The 21,727-nt window shown below is 43.0% G+C and overlaps 2 protein-coding genes across 5 annotated transcripts in view; one reads left to right on the plus strand and one right to left on the minus strand.

Moving 5' to 3' along the window:
* METTL5 (methyltransferase 5, N6-adenosine) lies at positions 1–10,328 on the plus strand. 3 transcript variants are annotated; one of them, XM_035135702.2, is made up of 9 exons: positions 47–92; positions 308–447; positions 1,460–1,582; positions 2,389–2,503; positions 5,023–5,204; positions 6,055–6,137; positions 6,409–6,460; positions 7,685–7,734; positions 10,189–10,328. In XM_035135702.2, exons 3-9 carry the CDS (start codon positions 1,474–1,476, stop codon positions 10,228–10,230), a joined length of 633 nt encoding a protein of 210 aa, XP_034991593.1. In that variant the 5' UTR covers positions 47–92; positions 308–447; positions 1,460–1,473; the 3' UTR covers positions 10,231–10,328. The 3 variants fall into 3 exon arrangements, with proteins under 3 accessions (XP_034991602.1, XP_034991610.1, XP_034991593.1); XM_035135711.2 differs by lacking the exon at positions 308–447 and having other exon boundaries at positions 1–92; XM_035135719.2 differs by lacking the exon at positions 308–447 and having other exon boundaries at positions 13–98.
* Positions 9,531–21,727, minus strand: part of SSB (small RNA binding exonuclease protection factor La) — a 20,700-nt gene continuing 8,503 nt past the window's right edge. For both annotated transcript variants that reach the window (XM_035135683.2, XM_035135693.2), the window contains exons 4-12: positions 21,332–21,506; positions 19,580–19,687; positions 19,370–19,470; positions 17,209–17,280; positions 17,052–17,094; positions 14,857–14,997; positions 12,069–12,255; positions 11,043–11,171; positions 9,531–10,408 (exon numbers count right to left, since the gene is read on the minus strand). In XM_035135683.2, the coding sequence (XP_034991574.1) occupies positions 10,308–10,408; positions 11,043–11,171; positions 12,069–12,255; positions 14,857–14,997; positions 17,052–17,094; positions 17,209–17,280; positions 19,370–19,470; positions 19,580–19,687; positions 21,332–21,506 (1,057 nt within the window). In that variant the 3' untranslated portion in view covers positions 9,531–10,307. The remainder of the gene's footprint in view (positions 10,409–11,042; positions 11,172–12,068; positions 12,256–14,856; positions 14,998–17,051; positions 17,095–17,208; positions 17,281–19,369; positions 19,471–19,579; positions 19,688–21,331; positions 21,507–21,727) is intronic.

Genomic DNA, 21,727 nt, shown 5'->3' on the forward strand with positions numbered 1-21,727 from the left:
GGGCTGCTGTTTCTTTTGTGTACAGGGGATCTCTTAAGAAACAGCACAAAGCGGAAATGTGATCTTTCGTGGCGTGGAAGCTGCAGTAAAAGGTAAAGGTAAATGCAACTTCCTGGCTGTCACTTATTATTTTGAACAACTATTTGACTTTTAGAAGGCATCTGAAGACAGCCCTGTTCAGGGAAGTAGATGTTTCATTGTGTTTTTAATATTTTGTTGGGAGCAGCTCAAAGAGGCTGGGGCAACCCAGTCAGATGGGCGACATATAAATGATTAAAAATTATTATTGTTGTTGTTGTTGTCCAAGAAAAAAAACCCTTGCTGCTGCTGCTGCTCTTTGTACCATATTCCCGGGAACGCGAATACAACGCTGGAAGAGAAGCAAGCTCCTTTTCCCTTTTGGGAAGGTTCCTGTCCTGTTCACGCTTCATTCAGCTTTACTTCCGAGTAAGCGCGCAAGGGGGGGGGGGCTCAATTTATTAATTTTCAATTACAATCCAAGAATAGCCTCATTATAACAATACCTAATTATAATACAATTACTAATGCCAGTTGTTCAAATACCAGGGGGCTCGATTTTGAGCTCTCAAAATTTTGGGAATTTCCCCAGTGATGTCTCACAATTCCTGAAGCACATTAAAAATATTGGTCCACTTATACTGAAGGCCTGATGGCTTCAGTTTCATAAGGCCTGGCACCTTTTTCTCTCCTGCCTGTTTCTCTCCTTATTACCATCCAGCCTGAGAGTTTGTGCTCTTTTTAAATTGGTCTTAATCAAAGTTTTACCCTATTGGAGGGTGGGGTTTTGTTTTGGTGGGGTGCCGTATTATGCTGTGGTTTCACATTATTTTGTTTGTTGTTCCAACTGCCATAGCACTGCAGCATTTCCTTCTCTTGGCCATTTTTGTTTTGTGTTTTTTTAAGAGTCATTTGTTTGGTTTTACGGTCATGCGTTTTCTATATTTCATTTATAACACTGGTTTATAGCATTGTCGTACCTTGTATGCTGCCTGGAGGACTGTTATATTGTGGCTTATAAACGGATGAATAAGTGAAAAATAAGTTAGAAATTGAAAGAAAAGTTGGAAGGCATCTGAAGGCAGCCCTGCATAGGGAAGCTTTTAAATTCTGGATGTTTTATAATGTTTTTATATATGTTGGAAGCCACCCAGAGTGACCAGCAGAACCTAGTCAAATGGGCAGGGTATAACTAATAAGGTTGTTGTTGTTGTTGTTTTATCGTGCTTGGTAACACTTTATCTTTTTTAACAAATTTAATCTGTGGACTTGTTGCTGTGTTATTTATGTTCTTTCCTAAAACTTTAATAAATACAGGTGGCAGAGGACAAAAACAAATTAAAGAAAAACAGGAATTGTGCTCTTGAACCCAATGCATGCATGTAACAACCATGTCCGTGTTTAATTCCTATGTATATTTGATTATAAATTTCTCTTCAAGCTTAAACTGTAAACATGAAGAAGTTAAAACTTAAAGAACTAGAGAGCAATCTTCAACAAGTTGATGATTTTGAGAATCCAAAGCTGCTGCTTGAGCAATATCCAACAAGACCACATATTGCAGGTAAATCTCATTATTTTTTCTATTCCTTAACATTATGGATTGTAGCTAACGTACTCAGAGGAGACCTATTGAAAACAAAAGGGTTAAATTAATAATGACTAGCAAGTCCACAGATTTAAATGGATTTACTGTGGCTTGGCTACAACCCTATAAATCTATTCTGCAAATGCTTGACAAGCTAATTCAAGAAACCACCCTCATTCTAGAACCTATGGTTGTTGGTGTGAATGATGTATTTAGCAATCATGTATATTTAGCATTAAATTTAAGTCACGTGGCCAGCAAAAATTCTCATTTTGTCAAGGTAACGCTTAGCAAGCTTTAGGTTGTGGATAAAACATGTTTTTCCTCCTGGGGCTGTCAAGGAAGTCAAGAGCTTAATTTGTATCCCTGGAGCTTAAGTTGCTAATTGATGGTGAATATTGAATTATGACTCTCTTGTTATGCTGTTGCACTCCTCTGAAAAGCAGGAGTCCATGTTCAAAACTGTTTAGTGGAAGAACACATGCTATCAAGATAATTCCCATATTTTGGGGTCATGAACAGAAACACGTTCTGTCCTTCAATGCGCTAATCACCTGGATTTTTTACAATCTGTCTTGCAAATATATCGACTTTAGTCTTCTTAGCTTACCTTGCCCACTATAAAGTTGGCTGATTCGTTGGGAGTGTTTGGACTTCATAGGAAACTGTTCAGCTGGCGAAAAGGGGATAGATTAGAGGCCTGCATTTCATTCCAGCCTTACAGTATTGTTTTGTATTTGCCCTGAACCTGCCGCCTGTATTTCTTTGTTTTTGTCATCTAGCATGTATGCTTTATACAATTCACAATACTTTTGGTGACATTGAAAACAAGACTGTTGCAGATCTTGGGTGCGGTTGTGGTGTGTTGAGCATTGGAAGTGCCATGTTGGGAGCAGGGTAGGTCACTTAAAGCAAAGGGCTTTCTTTCTTTCTTTCTTTCTTTCTTTCTTTCTTTCTTTCTTTCTTTCTTTCTTTCTTTCTTTCTTTCTTTCTTTCTGTGGGTGCCGATACTAGATGTATTTCTGAAAAATGATGAAGCGTGTAACCAGAAAGCCTTGATGAAGCCAATCCACCTATAAAAAGTGCAGTTAATAAAGTTTTAGAACGGGTTCTGCTTTAAATGCTCGCATCCTGATCTGGATCTATACTAAAAGATCTGGATCTATTATACATGTGCATTAGGAAATCCCTAATACAGTGGTACCTCAGTTTACAAACTTAATCCGTTCCAGAAGTCCATTTTTAAACCAAGGCACACTTTCCCAAATGAGGCCTCCCGCCGCCGGTGCCCTTCCACCGTTCGGATTCCGTTCTTGGACCAAGATAAAGTTCCCAAACCAAGACACTATTTCTGATTTTGCGGAGTTTGTAAACCGAATTGTTCTTAAACCAGACTGTTCTTAAGCCAAGGTACCACTGTACTGAGTGAGATCATTGGTCTGTCTAGCTCAGTATTGTTTACAGTGAATTGCAGTGGTTCTCCAGAGTTGCAGACGGGGGACATCTCAGTCCCACCTATTTATGCTGGAGATTGAAACTGGGACCTACTGAGTAATGGCTTGTATCCATATTGGTTTGAAAACTGCAGGCATAAATTGGATATACTGCTGAGTGGAGGTGCAGTCTAGCCATGCTTTGTTGCTTTGAATATACAGTGGTACCTTGGCTTTCAAATTTAATCGGTTTGACTTCCGAAATGGTTTGAAAACCAAGACTGCACTCAGTCAGAAGCTGCAGAAGCTGCGTCGGACATTTGGCTTCGCAAACTGGAACACTCACTTCTGGGTTTGCAGCGTCCGGCAGCCGATTTGTTCAGGAGCCAAGCCGTTCGATTACCAAGGTATCACTGTAATGTGTATCCCTAAATACACTGGCTGCCTTCAAACGCCACACTGAGCCACAGAGTATGGTTCGTTTAACTATACTGTGCACAAAGCTCATGTGTTTTCCTACTTTGCTCCTCCTTTAGTCAAGTGGGGAAACTAAGACCAATCCTTGGCTTAGTGTTATGTCCGAACCAGCATGGCTTATTTCTGACACATAACACAATTGGGAAACCTTTAGATTGGAATTTGGAGAGACACAAACTACAAGCGCATGCTCAGGAGTAATACTAAGGCAGCTCCGTTGTGGTTTATTTAGCCACTTAACTATGGGACGAGCTGCTGTAGCAGAACATAGTTTATGCACAGTACAATTAAAGAAATCATGACGTATGCTACATCTGAATGCTGCCATTATTGCACAGCTTAAACCAGGCATGGCCAAACTTGGCCCTCCAGATGTTTGAGGACTACAACTCCCATCATCCCTAGCTAACAGGACCAGTGGTCAAGTTTGGCCATGCCTGGGTAAACTGTTGCCAGCTTGAAGCCATAGTGCAGCAATGTCCAACCAGTCGACTGCGATCGACAGGTAGATTGCTGGGGTGCTCCGGGTCGATCGCAGGAGTAAAAAAACCTGATAGCCTGGTCTCTCCTGAGTGCTCGCGATGCGCCCTGCTCCCATGTACCATCGCTGCCGCCAATGCTGCTGTGAAAACTCTTGTTCCCTGTGCTGATGGCAGAGGGGGAAGCAGGGAGGCTGTGAACCATTGGGTGAGCAATTTTCTGCAATCATTCCCCAAGCCTGCCCAGCTTTTGGAAGGAGGGAAGAGGGCTCCAGCATCCTCTCAGAGCCCTGCTGTCTCCTCAAAGCCCAGGAAGCTTCTGCCCGGTTTGTGGGGGGGGGGAGGGAGGCATGATGCTCATATATATGACGTCCCCTCCCCAATTGCTTTCGCAAGTTACTGCTTCTAGCCCTAACTGTTCCCCTACAAAGAAAGTCACGCCACGCTACTGGTCTGCATCCTGGTAATAATTCATTTATGCATCCTGTCTTCAATACAAATCCGTTATTTCCTTCGACAGAAAAGCTATTCAGTTTCACGAAGGCTAGTATTGAGCATTCTTTCACAGTACACGTATACCAGGAATAGGGACGCAGGTGGCGCTGTGGTCTAAACCACTGAGCCTCTTGGGCTTGCTGATCGGAAGGTTGGCGGTTCGAATCCCCATGATGGGTTGAGCTCCCGTTGCTCGGTCCCTGCTACGGGGTGAGCTTCCAGCTGCTGCCAACCTACAGTAGCAGTTTGAAAGCACGCCAGTGCAACTAGATAAATAGGTACCGCTGCGGCAGGAAGGTAAACTTGTCATGGTCCTCCGTGCGCCAGAATTGGTTTAATCCTGCTGGCCACGTGACCCAGAAAACTGTCTCTGGACAAACGCTGGCTTTAAAAAGTGAGATGAGTGTCGCAACCCCATAGTTGCCTTTGACTGGACTTAACCGTCCAGGGGTCCTTTACCTTTACCTATACCAGGAATAACATCAACATATTCATAACTGTAATTGCTGTTTTTCATTTTCCCCTTTTCCAGGTTATGTATAGGATTTGACATAGATGCTGATGCCTTGGAAGTATTTAGCAAGAACGCTGAAGAATTTGAGCTGACCAATATTGATTTGGTCCAGTGCAATGTGTGTTCTTTGTCTGACAGAATGCCAAAAACCTTTGATACAGTCATTATGAATCCTCCCTTTGGAACGAAGCACAATAAAGGTTGGTAATGATGCACCCTTATTTCCAGTGATAAAGCAACTAGCTTTACAAACTAAATGTTTTGTGATTACGCTTCTCGGCAATTTCTTTCAGTGCTTTTGGACTGCGTAAAGTCTAGTGCAATTTTTTTTTAGGCTGCATGTGTGGTGTTCATGATAAGGATTTATCCTTTTGCATCTTCCATATATCGGAAGACGCAGGTCACCAGTCCTGTTTGGCTCTCCTCCCAGGTTGTGCAAACCCAATTCCTTCTGTTCTTCAAAAGTGTTCACTTTCTTTCTACATTTAGCACTATATTTAGGATGGATGCTTGTGTTGTTTTGCTTGTTAAAATTTCCAAGCATATGCTACTTTATCCAGTATATTGTAGCCATCTAATGGGGGGGAACCTTCTCTGTTGTTTGGGGGGGGGCGCAGAGTAAAGCATCTGAAAATGGCAAAAGCCTTACTGAAGTTTAGGCATATTGCTACTGTTCCTTCGCACTCATCACCTATTACAAAAAGATGTACTAATTTGTTTACGGTTGTAACTAAACTAAAAGCATGATTTTAGACAGGAACAGGTAGCTAAAATATTTACTCTTCTTGGGCAGGGAAGCTGAAATATACTGTTTAATTAGGCTTTCAATGCTGAAAACCTGGAAGACACATTTGGCTTCCAAAGTAAACAAAACATTTTCCCCAAAAGTTATCAAGTTTCACTTAATGCTGACGGACAAAGTTTAAAATCAATTTAATGTTTGTCATCGCACCTTTCAAGATTGCTAGCATGCTGTTTCAGTAAAACAAGTTCTGCTTTGGCTCATTCAAGAGGCAATTTGAAACGTAACAACTCTCTTCATTTTCCTAGGCATGGATATGGCTTTTCTCAAGACAGCATTGCAGTTGGCAAGAACAGCCGTATATTCCTTGCACAAGACTTCGACCCGACAGGTACATCTCCAGCAAGTTTGTCTTCTTTCCACCTATATCACAGGAACTGAGTGGGTCAGAACTTATGGGAGCTCTAGCGACACAAAGACCACAACTTTGAAACATAATTTGGCAATCAGCTACATTACAACAGTCAATGTTTAGGATTCTTACCCTTTGGTCATGATGGAAGCAGTCCTATCAGAGTTATCGCTTCAGTTTAAAAGATCAGGTACACTTCTGCTGATTGTCAAGGTGACCACTAAACACCTTGCATTTCTTCCATGCTTAGCATATCCAGAAGAAAGCAGATGAATGGAACGTGAAGATGGAAGTTTTAGCAGGTAAGAGCTGTTTAGATAAGCCTTAAAGGCACATGGTTCCCCTTGCTGAAGGTCTGGGCTACATGGGAGGCTGAGGAAGAGCAACTTGAATTTAATAAAAAAAAATGAAAACCCAGGTTATGCCTAATAGTCAAACTTCGGTTGTTGAATGTAATGTGTTACGGAAGCCCATTCGGCTTCTGAAATGTTTGACAACTGAAGCGCGGCTTCTGATTGGCTGTGGGAGCTTCCTGTGCTCAAGCGGAAACCGTTCGGCTTCAGGAAAGCGTTCGAAAACCAGAACACTTCTGGGTTTTCGGCGTTCGGAAGTCGAAACGTTCCAAAACGGAGGCGTTTGGCAACCGAGGTTTGACTGTACTTGGGTTGTCTTATAGTGCCTAAAAACACGAAACTCAAAAGAGCTGCTTCCAAAAGTCTTTGTAAGAGCTACGACGATCCTGACTTGATTACATACGATGTAGGAGCAATTAGGGTTTTGTTTTTTTCGGCTGAGCTGCCCTGAGAACTTGGCTATTAGGGGAAATAAGTGTGCTTAAATAAGAGCAGACAATTTAAAAAAATCTTTTAAATTGCATTTTAGAAGTAGATCAGGTGATTTACTGCTTGTCCGATAATGTAGGTCCCCCCCCCATCCAAACCTTAGACAAATAATATCCTTAGACCTTAGACCTCCAATATCCATTTTATTTTAATTTATATCCTGCCTTCTCTCCTGTTTCTGGACTACAACTCCCATCATCCCTCGCTAGCAAGACCAGTGGTCAGGGATGATGGGAATTGTAGTCCCAAAACAGCTGGAGACCCACGTTTGGGAAACACTGGTATAGGTTCTTCTAAGACAGATTACAAATATCAAAATGCTTTTTTAAAAAATTGCAGCATGCATAACAAGCCTGCAACAACCTTCCTCGAGGGTGGCAGGTGTAGATGGTCCTCCTTTGTGGCAAGTGCATTGTTCCCCTAGCTCAGGCTTTGTCGCCTTCACCTGCCTGCCTCCCTCTCCCAGAATCCTTAGCACACAGCAGCTGATGGTTGATGGCCCTGGGAAAAACAGGCCGTGTATCTAAAATGCATTTAGTCTGTGCAAACTTGTGTTTTCTTCCCAATTCGTGTTTACCTGCTTTTGCTTCATTATTCCCTAACGCTTTTGCAATTTACACCCAGAGACATAATTGCCTGATACCACCCATTACAGCTGAATGTGTTTACTCATTTTGTTTTCAGAACTGAGATACGACCTACCAGCCTCGTTCAAGTTTCACAAGAAGAAATCGGCAAGTATTATTACATCACTCTTGAGCCAGAGTGAAGATAGCAACTTGGTAGTTTTAACTGACCCACACGCTTAGGACGACGTATGAAAACCTTTTAGGCAGGGAGCTCTCTGTATTCTGTGACTGAACTGTTCGGACACTAAAGCTGGATCCGGGAACAGAAATCAGGATCCCGAGAATCAACTCTGTGGGACCAGAGGCCTTAAGAATGGCTCAGCCCCAGAAACCACTTAACTCTAATGTACAACATGAAACCCATTTTAAACACAATTATGTATACAGTGGTACCTTCGGTCTCAAACACCGAAAACCTGGAAGTGTAAATAGAAGCCGAACGTCCGATGCGGCTGTCGGTTATTGTTTCTGGGGCACCTGCACCAATCAGAAGCTGCGCCTTAGTTTTTGAACATTTCGGAAGTCAAACGGACTTCCGGAACGGATTACGTTTGGCGCTTTTGTTTTTGCTATTTATTTTGCACTTTTGTTTTTGAGGCTTATTCAATTAGTTTTTGTGACTGTGTGGAACCCCCGTTTAGCTACTGATTGATTGTGACTGCGGAAATCGATAAAAGCCCCCAATCCAAACAATTTTTATCACCTACAATACTGTCTTTCTTTTTTAGTACAGTACATTGATTATCAGGGGTCAGCAAACTTTTTCAACAGGGGGCCGGTCCACTGTCCCTCAGACCTTGGGGGGGGGGGGCGGACTATATTTTGAAAAATATAGATGAACGAATTCCTATGCCCCACAAGGACACATTCTACTCATGTAAAAACATGCTGATTCCTGGACCGTCCGCGGGCCGGATTTAGAAGGTGATTGGGCCGCATCTGGCCCCCGGGCCTTAGTTTGGGGGGGACCCCTGGATTATTGCTTTTATTTTATGGATCAGTATGGTCTCGTTAGATAGTAAAAGTCATATTAAATTGCTGTTTTAGGGGTGGTTTTTAAAAGTCTAGAATGGATTAATCTGTTTTGCATTACCTTCTATGGGAAAGTGTGCCTTGGTTTTGGAACACTTTGGTTTTGGAACAGACTTCCGGAACGGATTAAGTTTGAGAACCAAAGTACCACTGTACACATCCCCCTAAACAAATTGGTGATGATACAAGCAGGTGGTACAACAGAGTATTGGCCAGCAGAGATTCAGGTAAACATTACACTAAGCCTCTGTTTACTAACAGAGCATGAAGCCAGCAGTGTGCTGATGGTCTCAATTATACCATATTGATTTTTCACACGCAAGTGCTGCTGCTAGAAAGCACCATATTCAATTAGAAGCAAAAATATACAAGGTGGATACACCCACCTATTTTCATACATGCAACTCCCCCCCCCCCCAATCTCTCTCACATACACAAGGTTGTCCCCACTCACAGTTTTTTTAAGGCCCTCTGCAGTACTAAGCAACTCCCTTCTGGCAAGCAAGTAATAACTGAGCAAGGAAGGTGGCCCTTGTTGTTCCTTCTCTCCCCCATTTTTTTTTGGGGAAAAAAAAACCTCTAAGGGGCTCTACGTGGCTGGTGGGGAAATGGCAGTTTCCTCTTCCTCAACCCTGCCCATCTCAATTAAAAAAAATCCATGTGGCAAAGCAAGAAAAAGCAACTTAAATGACATGTGCCCCTAGTTGCTTGAGGGATGCCAAGAAAGGCTTTTTACAAGCACCAGGTTGATCACACACACAGCCAAACTCCCATTGTTGTGGTAAACAGAAAAAGCAAATGAATTTCGAAGGCAGCTATTTTAACGAAAGCATTGGCAAGCAGTTCAGAATCAAATCACGCAAGTCGGGTAACTGTACACATTTTGCTTTATTTTATCAAACTCAAGACGGTGGTACACCAGTTGTTCCACTTCTGAAACTTACTGCAATATAATTCATTGAATTCCAACACTGAAGCACATTAAGTTTATTTGGTATATACTAAATACAACTTTTGTACATAGTTTTGAATGAAGGCGGTTCGGTTTTCTTGAGCCTTTCCCCTTTGGCCCAGGGGTTACCAGGATGGTGCCCACGGGCAGAGATTTTCCTGCAGAAGCCTTCCCCGGGGACCTACGGCATCCGCTGCCCTGCCTTTCCCCACTGCTGAAATTAGGCTCGAAAAGAGCATTCTGTTGTAGTCAATAGAAAAGGTTGCCGTAATTAAGTGTGTGTGGCCTACGAGAAGAGTTGGCAACTCCTGGTGCATTGTATAACAAACATTTATGCTTTTATCCAGGCCACAGTCCCTGCCCCCAATCCTCCAGATCATATTTTTTTTGGGGGGGGGGCATGCAGGGAGGTTGTAAGGGGAGAACAGAGGAAAGGGAAGTCCCATTTATGTTAAGAGGGACAACACAGTTTGATTTCACTCCAAAAGCTATTATAAAAAGATATGTTTTTTTTTAAAAAAAACCCCAAAGAAATAATCTTAAATGTAACTCTTTCTTCTATCCCCTTTTTGCAGGTGGACATCGAAGTCGATTTTATTAGATTCTCTTGCAGATAACAGGGTGAACGGAGGAATGATTGAAAACAAAATCATTTTGTTTCTTTAAAAGAAAACCCTCAATGCTTTTGGGAGTACTATTCTGTATCTCCACCTCCGTTTTCTGTCTTCAGCTGTTTACGGGCAGGCTCTTCCTTCTCAGCCTCTTCCAGTGGTCTTTTCTTTGGACTCGCTGCCCCTAAAAACATTCAAGAGCTCGCTTAGTATTTGATCCATACCTCTGCCAATAAAACAAGTATTGCTGAAATTTTTTGTGCAGCAGTCCTTGCTGTCTCTCTCAGAACAACACCACACTACGTATTTGGATGGAACAATATTGAGGAATGCTTGTGACCCATTCTCCCCTTCCGACCTGCAGCTGTTCAAGGTGAAACAGATTCAGCTGCAAGTGACTATTTTGAAGTAACAGAGGCCTCTGAGCCTATTCTGACTGATCAGCCATTTCCCCCCAGCTGCAAAAGCCTGAACAAGCTGGATGCTAAACACAGCCCAGTGTGCTGGGAGAGTATTTTGGCGTTGAACTACCAATCGTACTGGCTTTCTCGTGCAGATAATTTTTCTAACACTGCCTTTTTATTAGTTGCCCCTTGAAAGATCAGGTTGGCTGGAGTTGCTATTGCACAGCACTACCTTTGCCTGTTCTGGGTAGACAGTTCTGCAAAGACTTCCAACTTACAGTATGTGAGATTGAGTTACCTAGCCCTTCTATTCTGCAGTGGGAAGCTGTATTTGGAACCAGAAAAACCCAAGTACGAGATGCTAAACCCAATGCATGCATTCAGAATCTGGTTCTAATAAAAGAAACCGCTCACCCGTCACACTTTCATCTTCACCCTCTTCTTCATCTTCACTCTCAAACTTCGTTTTCTTGCCTTGGAATTTCACTTTCCTGTCCTGCGCACCTTGAGGTCCCTTGCCACCTTTTCCTTTACCTTTGCGGCCTGTTAGGAAAGAATATGCACATCTTAATATTCAGCTTCAGGGGCTTACCGCAACGCATCTCAAGAGGATAAGAAAACTTGCAACCTCAACTATCTATCTAAGCCAAACGTTGACAGGCAGCAATTTCCCACTTTTCCCCTGCCCTGCCTGGAACTTGAACCCTAGACCTTCTGCAAAGCATATTCATGTGCAACGCTCCCCAAGCATTTTGCCGGTATGTGCGAGTGAGCCTTCATAGATCAAACCCCGCCGGCAGAACTCGTGCATCGCCTTCACGCACAGTGCCGAGATTTAGTCTGCCTATCCAACCATGAGCAATGAGGTGTGCGAATCGGTTGCAGAATTCGGATTACAACCCCAGCGCTCTCACCGCCCCAGCATGATCTTATTTCATAGGCTTTCCCCTCTGCTGCACAGTCCAGTTCACGGCCAGTTTTGCAGTCCCCTACAAAGCTGCTCTTCCAGCATTCCTAGAACCGGGACCGCAAGAGTCACCTGGTCCAACCCCTTGCAATGCAGGTATGCTTTGCCCAACATGAAGCTCAAACACACAACCCCGAGATTAAGAGAGCCATGCTCTGTGCCAACTGAGCTATTCCAGCATTGGCCTGCTGCTCATGTCTGGCTTGCAGGTTTCCCAAAAGCAAGTGGTCCACCGCTGCATTAAACCATTTCTCGACAAGATAGCTCCCAGGTCTGATCCAGCCGGACTCATCTTCATTGTCCTTACATGGCTTCTGCAGGCTACCAAAGAGTCTGATGCAGGCAGATCCCCCGACTGGGACCCTACTTGAGAAGAGCAGCCCACTGCTTTGCTCAACACCCACTATCCATCCACATGAGGCTTCCAAGAAGGTAAACTAAATTAGAGAAGAAAAATCAAGGCAAAACATCACCTTTTCCTTTCTTTTTGTTCAACAGTTCTTGCTGCCCCTCCATGATTTTCTTTAGCGCTTCTCTCGCCGCGTCTCCTTCCAGCACTTCCCACGTAACCTCTCTGCCTCGCAGCTGCAGGCTCCCATCATTTGCCGCCTGGGCTTTATCCAGCGCTTCTCTGGCGCTGCTCTTGAACAGGATGATTCCCTGTGTGCAGAAACGCAGCGTCGTTATATCAATACGCAACCGTCCCACTCAGGTGTTTTCTTTCTATGGCTTCCCTGCAGTCAGAAGAGACGGCTAAGGTTTGAAAGCATAATTTGCCGCTGAGTCGTAATGGATGCAGCGGTAAGGAACCACGCAGGGCAAGCACTTCCACGAGGCCTCGGCCTAAACTGGGTTTTTTGGAACACTCTTTTTGACTCTATCCAGTTGCGCAGGAACATAACCAATCACTCCTCTGAGGCCTCTTAAGGCAGCCCCCACTGTTAAGTACTCCTATTTCCTTTCTAACGCAGCAGCAGCATGTCACGCACTTCTACAGAAAAGCACCAAATTCACACTATGCGCAGACTCATCTATCACAATAGTGCACAGATATCGGGGCATGTGGTGGCATATAACAGGTGTGTGCACGTAGTAGCCGACGGAAGAATGGTTCTACTGGGGTGTGGCATGAACACAGTGCACAGATACAAAACCATACCTCTCTTAAAAAAATCAAAGCCTTGAACAACCATACAACTAAAATCCTGACATTGTGCAGGTGTGCACAAACACAAGCTGTTTTTGCGGTATTAGGTCTGTACTGGCCACATGTAATACAACTCGGACAGAGGTTAAGGGGTATTAGGTGCCTATACAATTATTACATTTCAGTTTCACTCCGTTTTATATCATGCTCATCGGTGTCTCCATATCTGAAAGTCATTATGCATTTGCCGTAAAACGGGTGCTTTTATGAAAAAGCATGTGTTTATTATTGTGAAAAATTGAGATAAGCCACTACAGTGGTACCTCGGGTTACAATCACTTCGGGTTACAGACTCCACTAACCCGGATGAGAACAGAAATCTTGCGCCAGTGGCACAGCGGCAGCGGGAGGCCCCATTAGCTAAAGTGGTACCTCAGGTTAAGAACGGTTTCAGATTAAGAACGGACCTCTGGAATGAATTAAGTACGTAACCAGAGGTACCACTGTACCTTGGTCTTTGAATTTAATCTGTTCCAGGAGTCCGTTTGACTCCCAAAACAGTTCGGAAACCAAGGCACGGCTTCCGATTGGCTGCAGGAGCTTCCTGCAGCCAATCGGAAGCCGTGCTGGACGTTCCGCTTCCGAAAAACATTCAAAAACCGGAACCAATCCCTTCTGGTTTTCAATCCTTTGGGAGCCAGAATGTTCCAAGTTCAAAGGTGTTCGGCTTCCAAGGTACAACTTGTACTGGCATTAGTTACTGTTCTTTTCATCTGAGCCCTAAGCCAGACAGAACAACTGTAGGACCCGAAGAACGGCGGCTCAGTGCCGGAGCAACGATTTTGCCCACAGAAGGTCCCGGGTTTAATCTCTGCCATCTCCAGCTAGGGCCGGGAGAAATTTCCGCCTGAAATCCCAGATAACCGCTACCAGTCCATATAGACAATACTGCTTCCTATGTTCCTAAAGCAGCACACGGGTCACTGCCCACAACTCTGCCCTTTTAACTATTCTCTCTTTCCCAGGAGAAGAGGGGAATTAACCAGTTCCAGTAGCTTGTGAGCATAAAGCAGCCCTCCAAAAGCTCCTTCAGCCAGCAGCTGCCAGTGTTTCCTGGGGTGTTTTATACTAGCGCTGGTTCCTGGGACATCGCTCGTGTGCCACATCCATGGGTGGTATTACTCAAGAGTTGAACCATTGAAATTCATGGACCTAACTTTGTTACGCTCATTAATTTCAATGGGTGTACTCTGAGTAAATCTTAGTTGAAATACCACCCAATTTGTTTAAGGCAGGGATGGGAAAAGTCGACACCCTTTAGGTGCTTTTCGAACTACAACTTCCATCATTTGTGACCATCAGATGGGGTTTGGTGGGAGTGCAAAACATTTTAAGGCAGGGCACAGGTCTCCTAGGTTTCAGACCCATTGTTAGTTATTCACCACAATGCAAAGTTTTAACTCTACCTATTAATTTGCTGCTTAGAAGGATAAAGCGAAGCAATCTCAGCAATCTGTCTAGCAAGCAAGAATGAAATTTATGCTCCCTGTTTTATGAGAGTGCCTTGGATAGGAGGAATCGAATGTTTCTGCCAAGTTTTCCATTCTGATTTTCAGTACTAGCAGATCGTATATACCAGGGATGTCCAACCGGTCGACTGCGATCTTCTGGTCGATCCCCGAGAGGTTTAGGTGGAGTGCAGTTGATCACTGACTTTTTTCCCCCTTTGCTGGGGAAAAAGAGCATCTAGCCCCGCCCCCTCTCCCCGTCCTCCATTTGCGCATGATTGCTAGAACAGAAGACGGAGTTTTCACTGTGAAGCTGATTGTTTCCTGAGCGATCTTTTGGCGAGTGACTTTTTCCGTCCTCCCCTAAAGAAAGCTCAACGTTTTTTACCTCCTCTTCTTAAAAAAGCTCCACAACTTTTGAACTGAACCCTCTGCAGATTTTTATTCTGTGAGTACATCGCAATCTCTTGGGAGTTGGACGTCCCTGGTGTATATACGTTTTGAAGAGAACCACCATCGTATTGGGCAGCGAGCGCAGCAAATCCTGAAAACATTGCCCCATTTGGTTGTACCATTTCGCCAGTTGCAGCAACCCCCGGGTCTGACCTCTTTGGCACCTCTGACAAAGTCTATCCATTTAATTTCGCCATGGCCAGAGAAAAGGGCATGGAGGTCTTCTCGGCAAGTCTGATCTTCCAGGTCTCCAAAGAACTTCAGCAAGCACCCTTGCTTCTCCTCCAGAGATTTCTTCCATTTACAAAAGGGGAGGGAAAAGATTCCATTAGACAGGACAGACATGTATACCCTGCAGGATTTAACAAGACTTCAAGCAAGAGACTGGTTTGACAAAGAGAAGTATGCAAACTTGGAACGTTCCAAGGTGTTTTTTTTGGGGGGGGGATCAAGCTTGTAGATAGACCATTAGCGAGTTCCCAAGTTCCTGGCCATTGAAATAGCCCCATTCAGAGATTCTCATGCTACCATAATAATCACATGGAGTAAGGGTGGGGTCCACGCCATTGTACCTCCACACTCCTCAGATGGCTCCATGGCTCAGCCCCCCCCCCGCCACCCACACTTTGGGAGGATCCATTCCCCAACCTCCAAACAACACAGCTCCACCCCCTTCCACCATGTGATTATGATGTCATGAAAGAACACCTGAAGTGGAACATTCCTTCAGTGCTTTTGGCTGCATAGTGCTGTTGGTGGCTCCTAATAGCCATCGCATTTTGAGTTGCAAGCTTCCAGCTATGTGCGGCTTGTTTCTATGTTCAGTTTCCCAAGCATGCTCCAGCGATCTAACCTCTGTTAAGACAAGAGTACCCTGGATCACACCATCCTGCAGTATATGGTGGTACCAACACAAAACCAATGCGCTCAAAGTCTTGCGGCCGCGACTTCAAATAATGTCAATTTATTTGGCATTGCTCGTCTCCCCCCACCCTGTGCATACAAAGGTACCAATGATCACATTAAATCTGGAATTGGGGGGGGGAGGGGCGCTGCTTCTTCCGGGAAAGCTAGTTTAGCACAGGACAGTGGTATAAGAAGGGGTATTACACTCTAGTCTGATTTGAAATTTGTAAGATTTTGGAGTGCAGAAACAAAAATCGCCAAACCATCAATTCTAGCACGTGGAAGGCCACCTAAATTGTAATCTCAATGATTGGTATTATTCACTGTATTATAATTTGGCATTGTTATAACGAGGCTATTATTGGATTGCAATTGAAATTGAATAAAAGTTATCCAAAAAGGGGGGGGGGGTTTACAATCCCAGACACACTTTGGCAATTGAGTTTCGTCTCCAAAAGACTATTTTGGAAGAAACTTGAAACTGAACAGGTAAACTGTTGCCTTTAGCCTTATCCACACAACTCTTTATGAACCATTCCATTACAATTCTCTCCCACCTGGGTCAGAACAGCCTTTTCCACGTTTTCCTACGTTTTATGGCCTAAACGTAGCCTTGGCTAATTAAGTTTGCGGCTAGCATGAAAATGCTGACTAGCTTTTTAAATAAAAAAATCCTTCTACCAAGTGGACTGGAAGAGAAGCCCCTTCCTCCTACAGCCAGCTCCTTTGTTTGAATGAAATTCCAGGTGACTTTTGTCTACCGCGCAAGGTGTTAAATACAAGGACCACCTATTAACAAAAAAAGAAGAACTGCTTTTTAGGTCTCCTATACCTCCAGCAGCACTAGGCGAAGAGCCCTTATGAATGAGGCACTCGGAATTAAATTTCTAGAAGAATCATAGAATTGTAGAGTTGGAAGGGACCTTGAGGATCATCTAGTCCAACCCTCTGCCATGCAGGAATATGCAGCTGCCCCATATGGGGAATTATCAGCAGAGGAAATGTTGTCAAGGTTCAGGTTCCTGTGCAAACTAGTCCCAGTCCATTACAGCTAGTCCCAGTCCATGGCCAGTTACTCTTATCTAGGACAAAAATGCACTCTATACCTGCCCAGGGGCATTCCCTGCTTACTTCATATGCTCTAGGATTGAGCCTTGGCACTGAAAACAGATGTTGGGGCTGACTACTGGCTCAGTCCCAGTATGTGTAAGAAATCAAGTGCACAATTACTAAACAGCGCCGTGTGTTTTAGAGAACCCAGGTGAAAAATTTCCTGTTTGTTTTATTGTTCTTAACAGGTCCAGGAGAGAAGACTCAAAGCTTGGTCTTAGCTAATTGCTTTTCAAGTCTTTATTCTTCCACCTTATCCTTCTAAATTACATGGGGGAAACAGAGGCACTGTGGATTACACAGTTTCGTCAGTGAAATCAAGGGGCATGTACCATTTCAGCATCTTCTGCTTGCTTCTGTTTCTCCTCTTTCTCCCTGCGACGAAAAAATAAGAAAAAGGATTGTGATGTTAAGCAGAGCACATTGCTGGCAAAAAAAAAAAAAAAAAAACGGTGATCATTGCAAAGTTAAAAAGTTTACTCCGCTTACTGCTTGGCCTTTGCTTTCGCTTCCAATCTGTTCCGTTTTTTCTCGTCATTCTTCTTTGCAAAGTAATCATCCCTGCACGGAATATATAATTCAATTCAGCCAATTTAGGGGTACTATATGCAACGGAAGGAATATGAAAGCCATCCTTAAGATGTATGGCTGTTGTTTGAAGCAAGCTAATCGCCGCCTTGGTGCTGCTATAGACAATGGTGACCAATTAGCGTTGACCGAAAGACTGGCTTTGTAACAAAAAATAATAATAATCAGCTCTTATTAAAACTGGCCATCTGTTTCCCCCCCTCAAAGCACGATGAGACTCTTCGCCCCACTGTGCTCTATTCCTCAGACTGCAAGAAATAGCTACCATTGTCAGTGGAAAGATCTCCCTCGGAAAGTGGTGGATCCTCCTTCCTTAGAGGGTTTTAAGCAGAGGTTGGATGGCCACCTGTCAAGGATACTTTATAGCTAAGATTCCTGCAGAGCACACCCAAAAATAAGAGCGTCTGCCAAGAGACTTACAAGCAAAAGTCCACTCCAGCTTTGATCGTAGGCTCCTTTGCCAAGGCTATCAAAGCTTGCCTTTACAACTTGGCGTGGGATGTAACATAAGCAGTCAAGTACAACACTTCCTGTTTAGCCAGAGTGGACACACAGGGGGATGTTACACCTGTCACACCTGTCTAGACTCTAGAGCATCCTCCCTCTGAGTGTGACCAGGTAGGTGGGCATGACCCTGTAAGACCCTGTAAAAAGCCAGTCACACAGCCACCTTCCGCTTTGACTCTTTTGCTGCTCTCTTCTGATACTAATGTCCAGTATACCTGAAGGTGCGTCTCCACCCCCTTCATTCTGCCCGGACACTGAGGTAGAGTACCAAGGTTCCCTCACTGCAAGAAGCAAAGCTACAGGGAACTAGACAGAGGGCCTTCTCGGTAGTGGCACCCACCCTGTGGAACGCCCTCCCATCAGATGTCAAAGAGAAAAACAACTACCAGACTTTTAGAAGACATCTGAAGGCAGCCCTGTTTAGGGAAGCTTTTAATGTTTAAGAAATTATTGCATTTTAATGTTCTGTTGGAAGCCACCCAGAGTGGATGGGGAAACTAAGCCAGATGGGCGAGGTATAAATATTATTATTACTACTACTACTACTACTACTACTTTGCTTTCTGCTGGCTCTTAGCCAGCCCCCACGGCCCTTCACTTCATCAAATCTGGCCCTCTTTGAAAAAAGTTCGGACACCACTGGCTTAAGTAAAGAGATTCAAACAAATCTACCAACGAGCTTCCTGCAATATACTGGGAGAAGTTGACAGAAGTTGCTTAATTTAAAGTTACTGTGACTATTTTTGCATCAGATCAAGATTGTTATTAGGTGTGTGATCTTTGCTGTCTATTCTGTTGTTTCTTCAGCTTGCAATTGGTTTTTTTTATATAAAAAAAAGCCCACACACCTCAAAGCAGTTTGGAAAAAGAATAAAACCGGGGGTTTTTTAATTAAAAAAAAATCAAATCAAATCAGTAGTAAATAAATACAGATTAAAACACGCAATTTTCTACATACCTGGATAAGCTTGTATAAACAAGAGTGTTTTTAGCGGGCACCAAAATGGGTAAAGTGAAAATGCCTGCCTGGTGTCAACAGGCAGGGAGTTCCAAAGTTTAGATGCCATCACACTAAGAGATCAATTTCTGAGAAATGTGGATCAGGTATTTTGTGACAGCACCAGCTCCACAGATCAAAGAGGTTATAAGTGGGCATATATGGGTTAAACTGCAGGAGTCAGCAAACTTTTTCAGCAGGAAAATGTCCCTCAGACCTTGGGGGGGGGACTATATTTTGAAAAAATAATAATGAACTAATTCCTATGCCCCACAAATAACCCAGAGGTGCATTTTAAATAAAAGGACACATTCTACTCATGTAAAAACATGCTGATTCCCACATCGCCCGCAGGCTGGATTTAGAAGGCGGTTGGGCCAGATCCGGCCGCCGGGCCTTAGTTTGCCTACTCATGAGTTAAAGTGATCTTGCAGGTAAACCGGTCCAATGTTGCTAAGGGCTTTGAATACTAATAGTAACACACTGACCTGGTAGCAAATGGGTGACTCGTAACTCTCTATAAGCCCTAAGCGTTAGCACATCAAATATACAACTCACCTGAACAGTACAATAAGCTCCGCGTCCTTGTATTTTTGGTTTGGAGTTTCAACAAACTGCTTGGCAGATTCGACGCTGTCAAATACTGCAAATACTGATCCCTGAAGGAAGTAAAAAAGGAGGTGTTTTAATTTAGATCGGTGGAATATTCCCACAGAAAAATAATAATAATTAAAAAGAGTTGGCAGAGCTTTGTCAAAAAGGAGTTACCTTGAACGTTTTCTGAATGGTTTTCCGCATCTGAATGTTTTCAACTTTGCCTTTACAATCTAGCCATTCCTTGATATCATCAAGGGTTGCATCCAGTGGGAAACCTTTCTGAAAATCGAGGATTCGGTCAGTTACTTCATATTCAGAGACACATATCTGGGGATGTTTAGGGTATTTACACGGACGTAGTCTTGCCGCCGGTTTGTGAACAACAACCGTGAGCTGGAGTGATAGTGGTAAAGAACTAGATTTGAGAGCCTCCCTCGTGACAAGCAAAAATAGAATGTCAAGCAGAATTAGCCAACTTAAGCTAAACTGCTTGTTACCAGGTAACATAATATGGGGCATGGTGGATAAAAATCAATGATTTTTTTAAAAAACAGATTTTTTATTTAAATTTTTATTTAAACGCTTTTGGAGGGAAAATCTTTCTAAAGATAGTTTTCTATTTAAGTTACAGTACATTGCACTCCAAAGGCTATTCATCGGGAAATAAGGATTTGTTTTAAGTTTTTCATGTGTGCTAAAACTCAAGTCTGAGATTTTTTGTTTTTTGTTTAACCACATCAGTTAACAAACATGGATACGTGTTATTGTTTTAGTTAAATAAATTGTTTAAATTGTTATTAAGGAAATGATTGTTTTTCTCCTTCCAATAAAGTACAGCAGAAAAGTTGTCCAAATAGAAACAGTTAACTGATTAAACCTCACAATAATTTCACAATTATCTGTGTATTTCTAATAGTATAACCAAATCAGCAGTTTTTGATACAACTTCAAAAACTACTCTGGAAATAAAATGAAACCTTCATCTGGTTGTAAATATTAAGATTATACCAGCAAGAATGAGTCTTTCTGTAAAAAAAAAAAAGATTTAAATCAAGTCTTACTGTGGTTTAAATTGATGTGATGTAAATAAAATCCACCCTGAAATACATACAACCAAAAAATAATCAATTTGAGTCATGCGACTCAACTTGCGTCGACTAGACCTAGCTTTTTTAAGCAATGTGGGCTAAAGTCACTTCTGGGGCTCCTCTGGGATTAGGGGCCCTGAAGCCTCAGCTTGATTATTTTCATAGTACAGTGGTACCTTGGTTCTCAAACGCCTTGGTACTCAAACAACTTGGAACCCAAACATTGCAAACCCAGAAGTAAGCGTTCCAGTTTGCAAACGTTTTTCGGAAGCTGAACATGCTCCATTTTTACTGTTGCGCTTTCGATTTAAGTGCCACACTGAGGCCTGTCTGTTTTTGCTATTTATTTTGCATTTTTTGTAGCTTTTTTGTTTTGTTTTTGTGACAATGTAGAACCCAGTTCAGCTACTGATTGATTGATTGTGTGACTGCAGTACTGTACATTGTTTATTGCTTGCATTTTATGGATCAGTGGTCTCGTTAGATAGTAAAATTTATGTTAAATGGCTGTTTTAAGGGTTGTTTTTAAAAATCTGCAACCGATTAATCCCCTTTGCATTACTTTCTATGGGAAAGTGTGCCTTGCTTTTTGGAACGCTTTGGTTTTTAAATGGACTTCCAGAAGAGATTAAGCTTGAGAACCAAGGTACCACTGTAGATCTTCCCTGGGGAAGAGTGCATTTTCACTGAGCCTAGTGAAGCCCGGGGCCTACAATATGCTTCCCAGAATCCTTTGCAACACGCAGGGTGTCCTCAGTAATGGCAAAGAAGTTGGGGTCCCCCCAACTAGAACCTTTGAAATCCGGTTGCATTAAAACACATTGTTCCCACTTACAATATACACAGATCTGCTTTTAACCGCGTTCTTATATTGCTCCGTCACTTCAGGCAAAGGTTTGTTTGGAGATCTTCGGACTTTAGCTTTGTCTTCGCTAATTTCCATCAGCTCAGTCGTTGATTTTTTCAACGCCCCCACTATTACATCGAAGTCTTTTGTGAGGCGATTTAACCTAGGAAGGAAGGTGGAAAGGTGGGTAAAGAGAGGTTATTTGTTTTCGTCTTTTTTAAATAAAAAAAAGAGAGATCTATTATATTAAGTCTCCTCTAAATACAACCTGAGCGAAAATGTGGAAGCGTAGGTGCCCTTTAGAAATAGATGGAAAATCAATATCTCGCACAGGAAACGTATTGGACACAAACTCCTTTTGCAGAAACTAAAGTTAATAAATTT

Source organism: Zootoca vivipara, chromosome 1 (assembly GCF_963506605.1).
Source record: "Zootoca vivipara chromosome 1, rZooViv1.1, whole genome shotgun sequence".
NCBI classification, from domain to species: domain Eukaryota; kingdom Metazoa; phylum Chordata; class Lepidosauria; order Squamata; family Lacertidae; genus Zootoca; species Zootoca vivipara.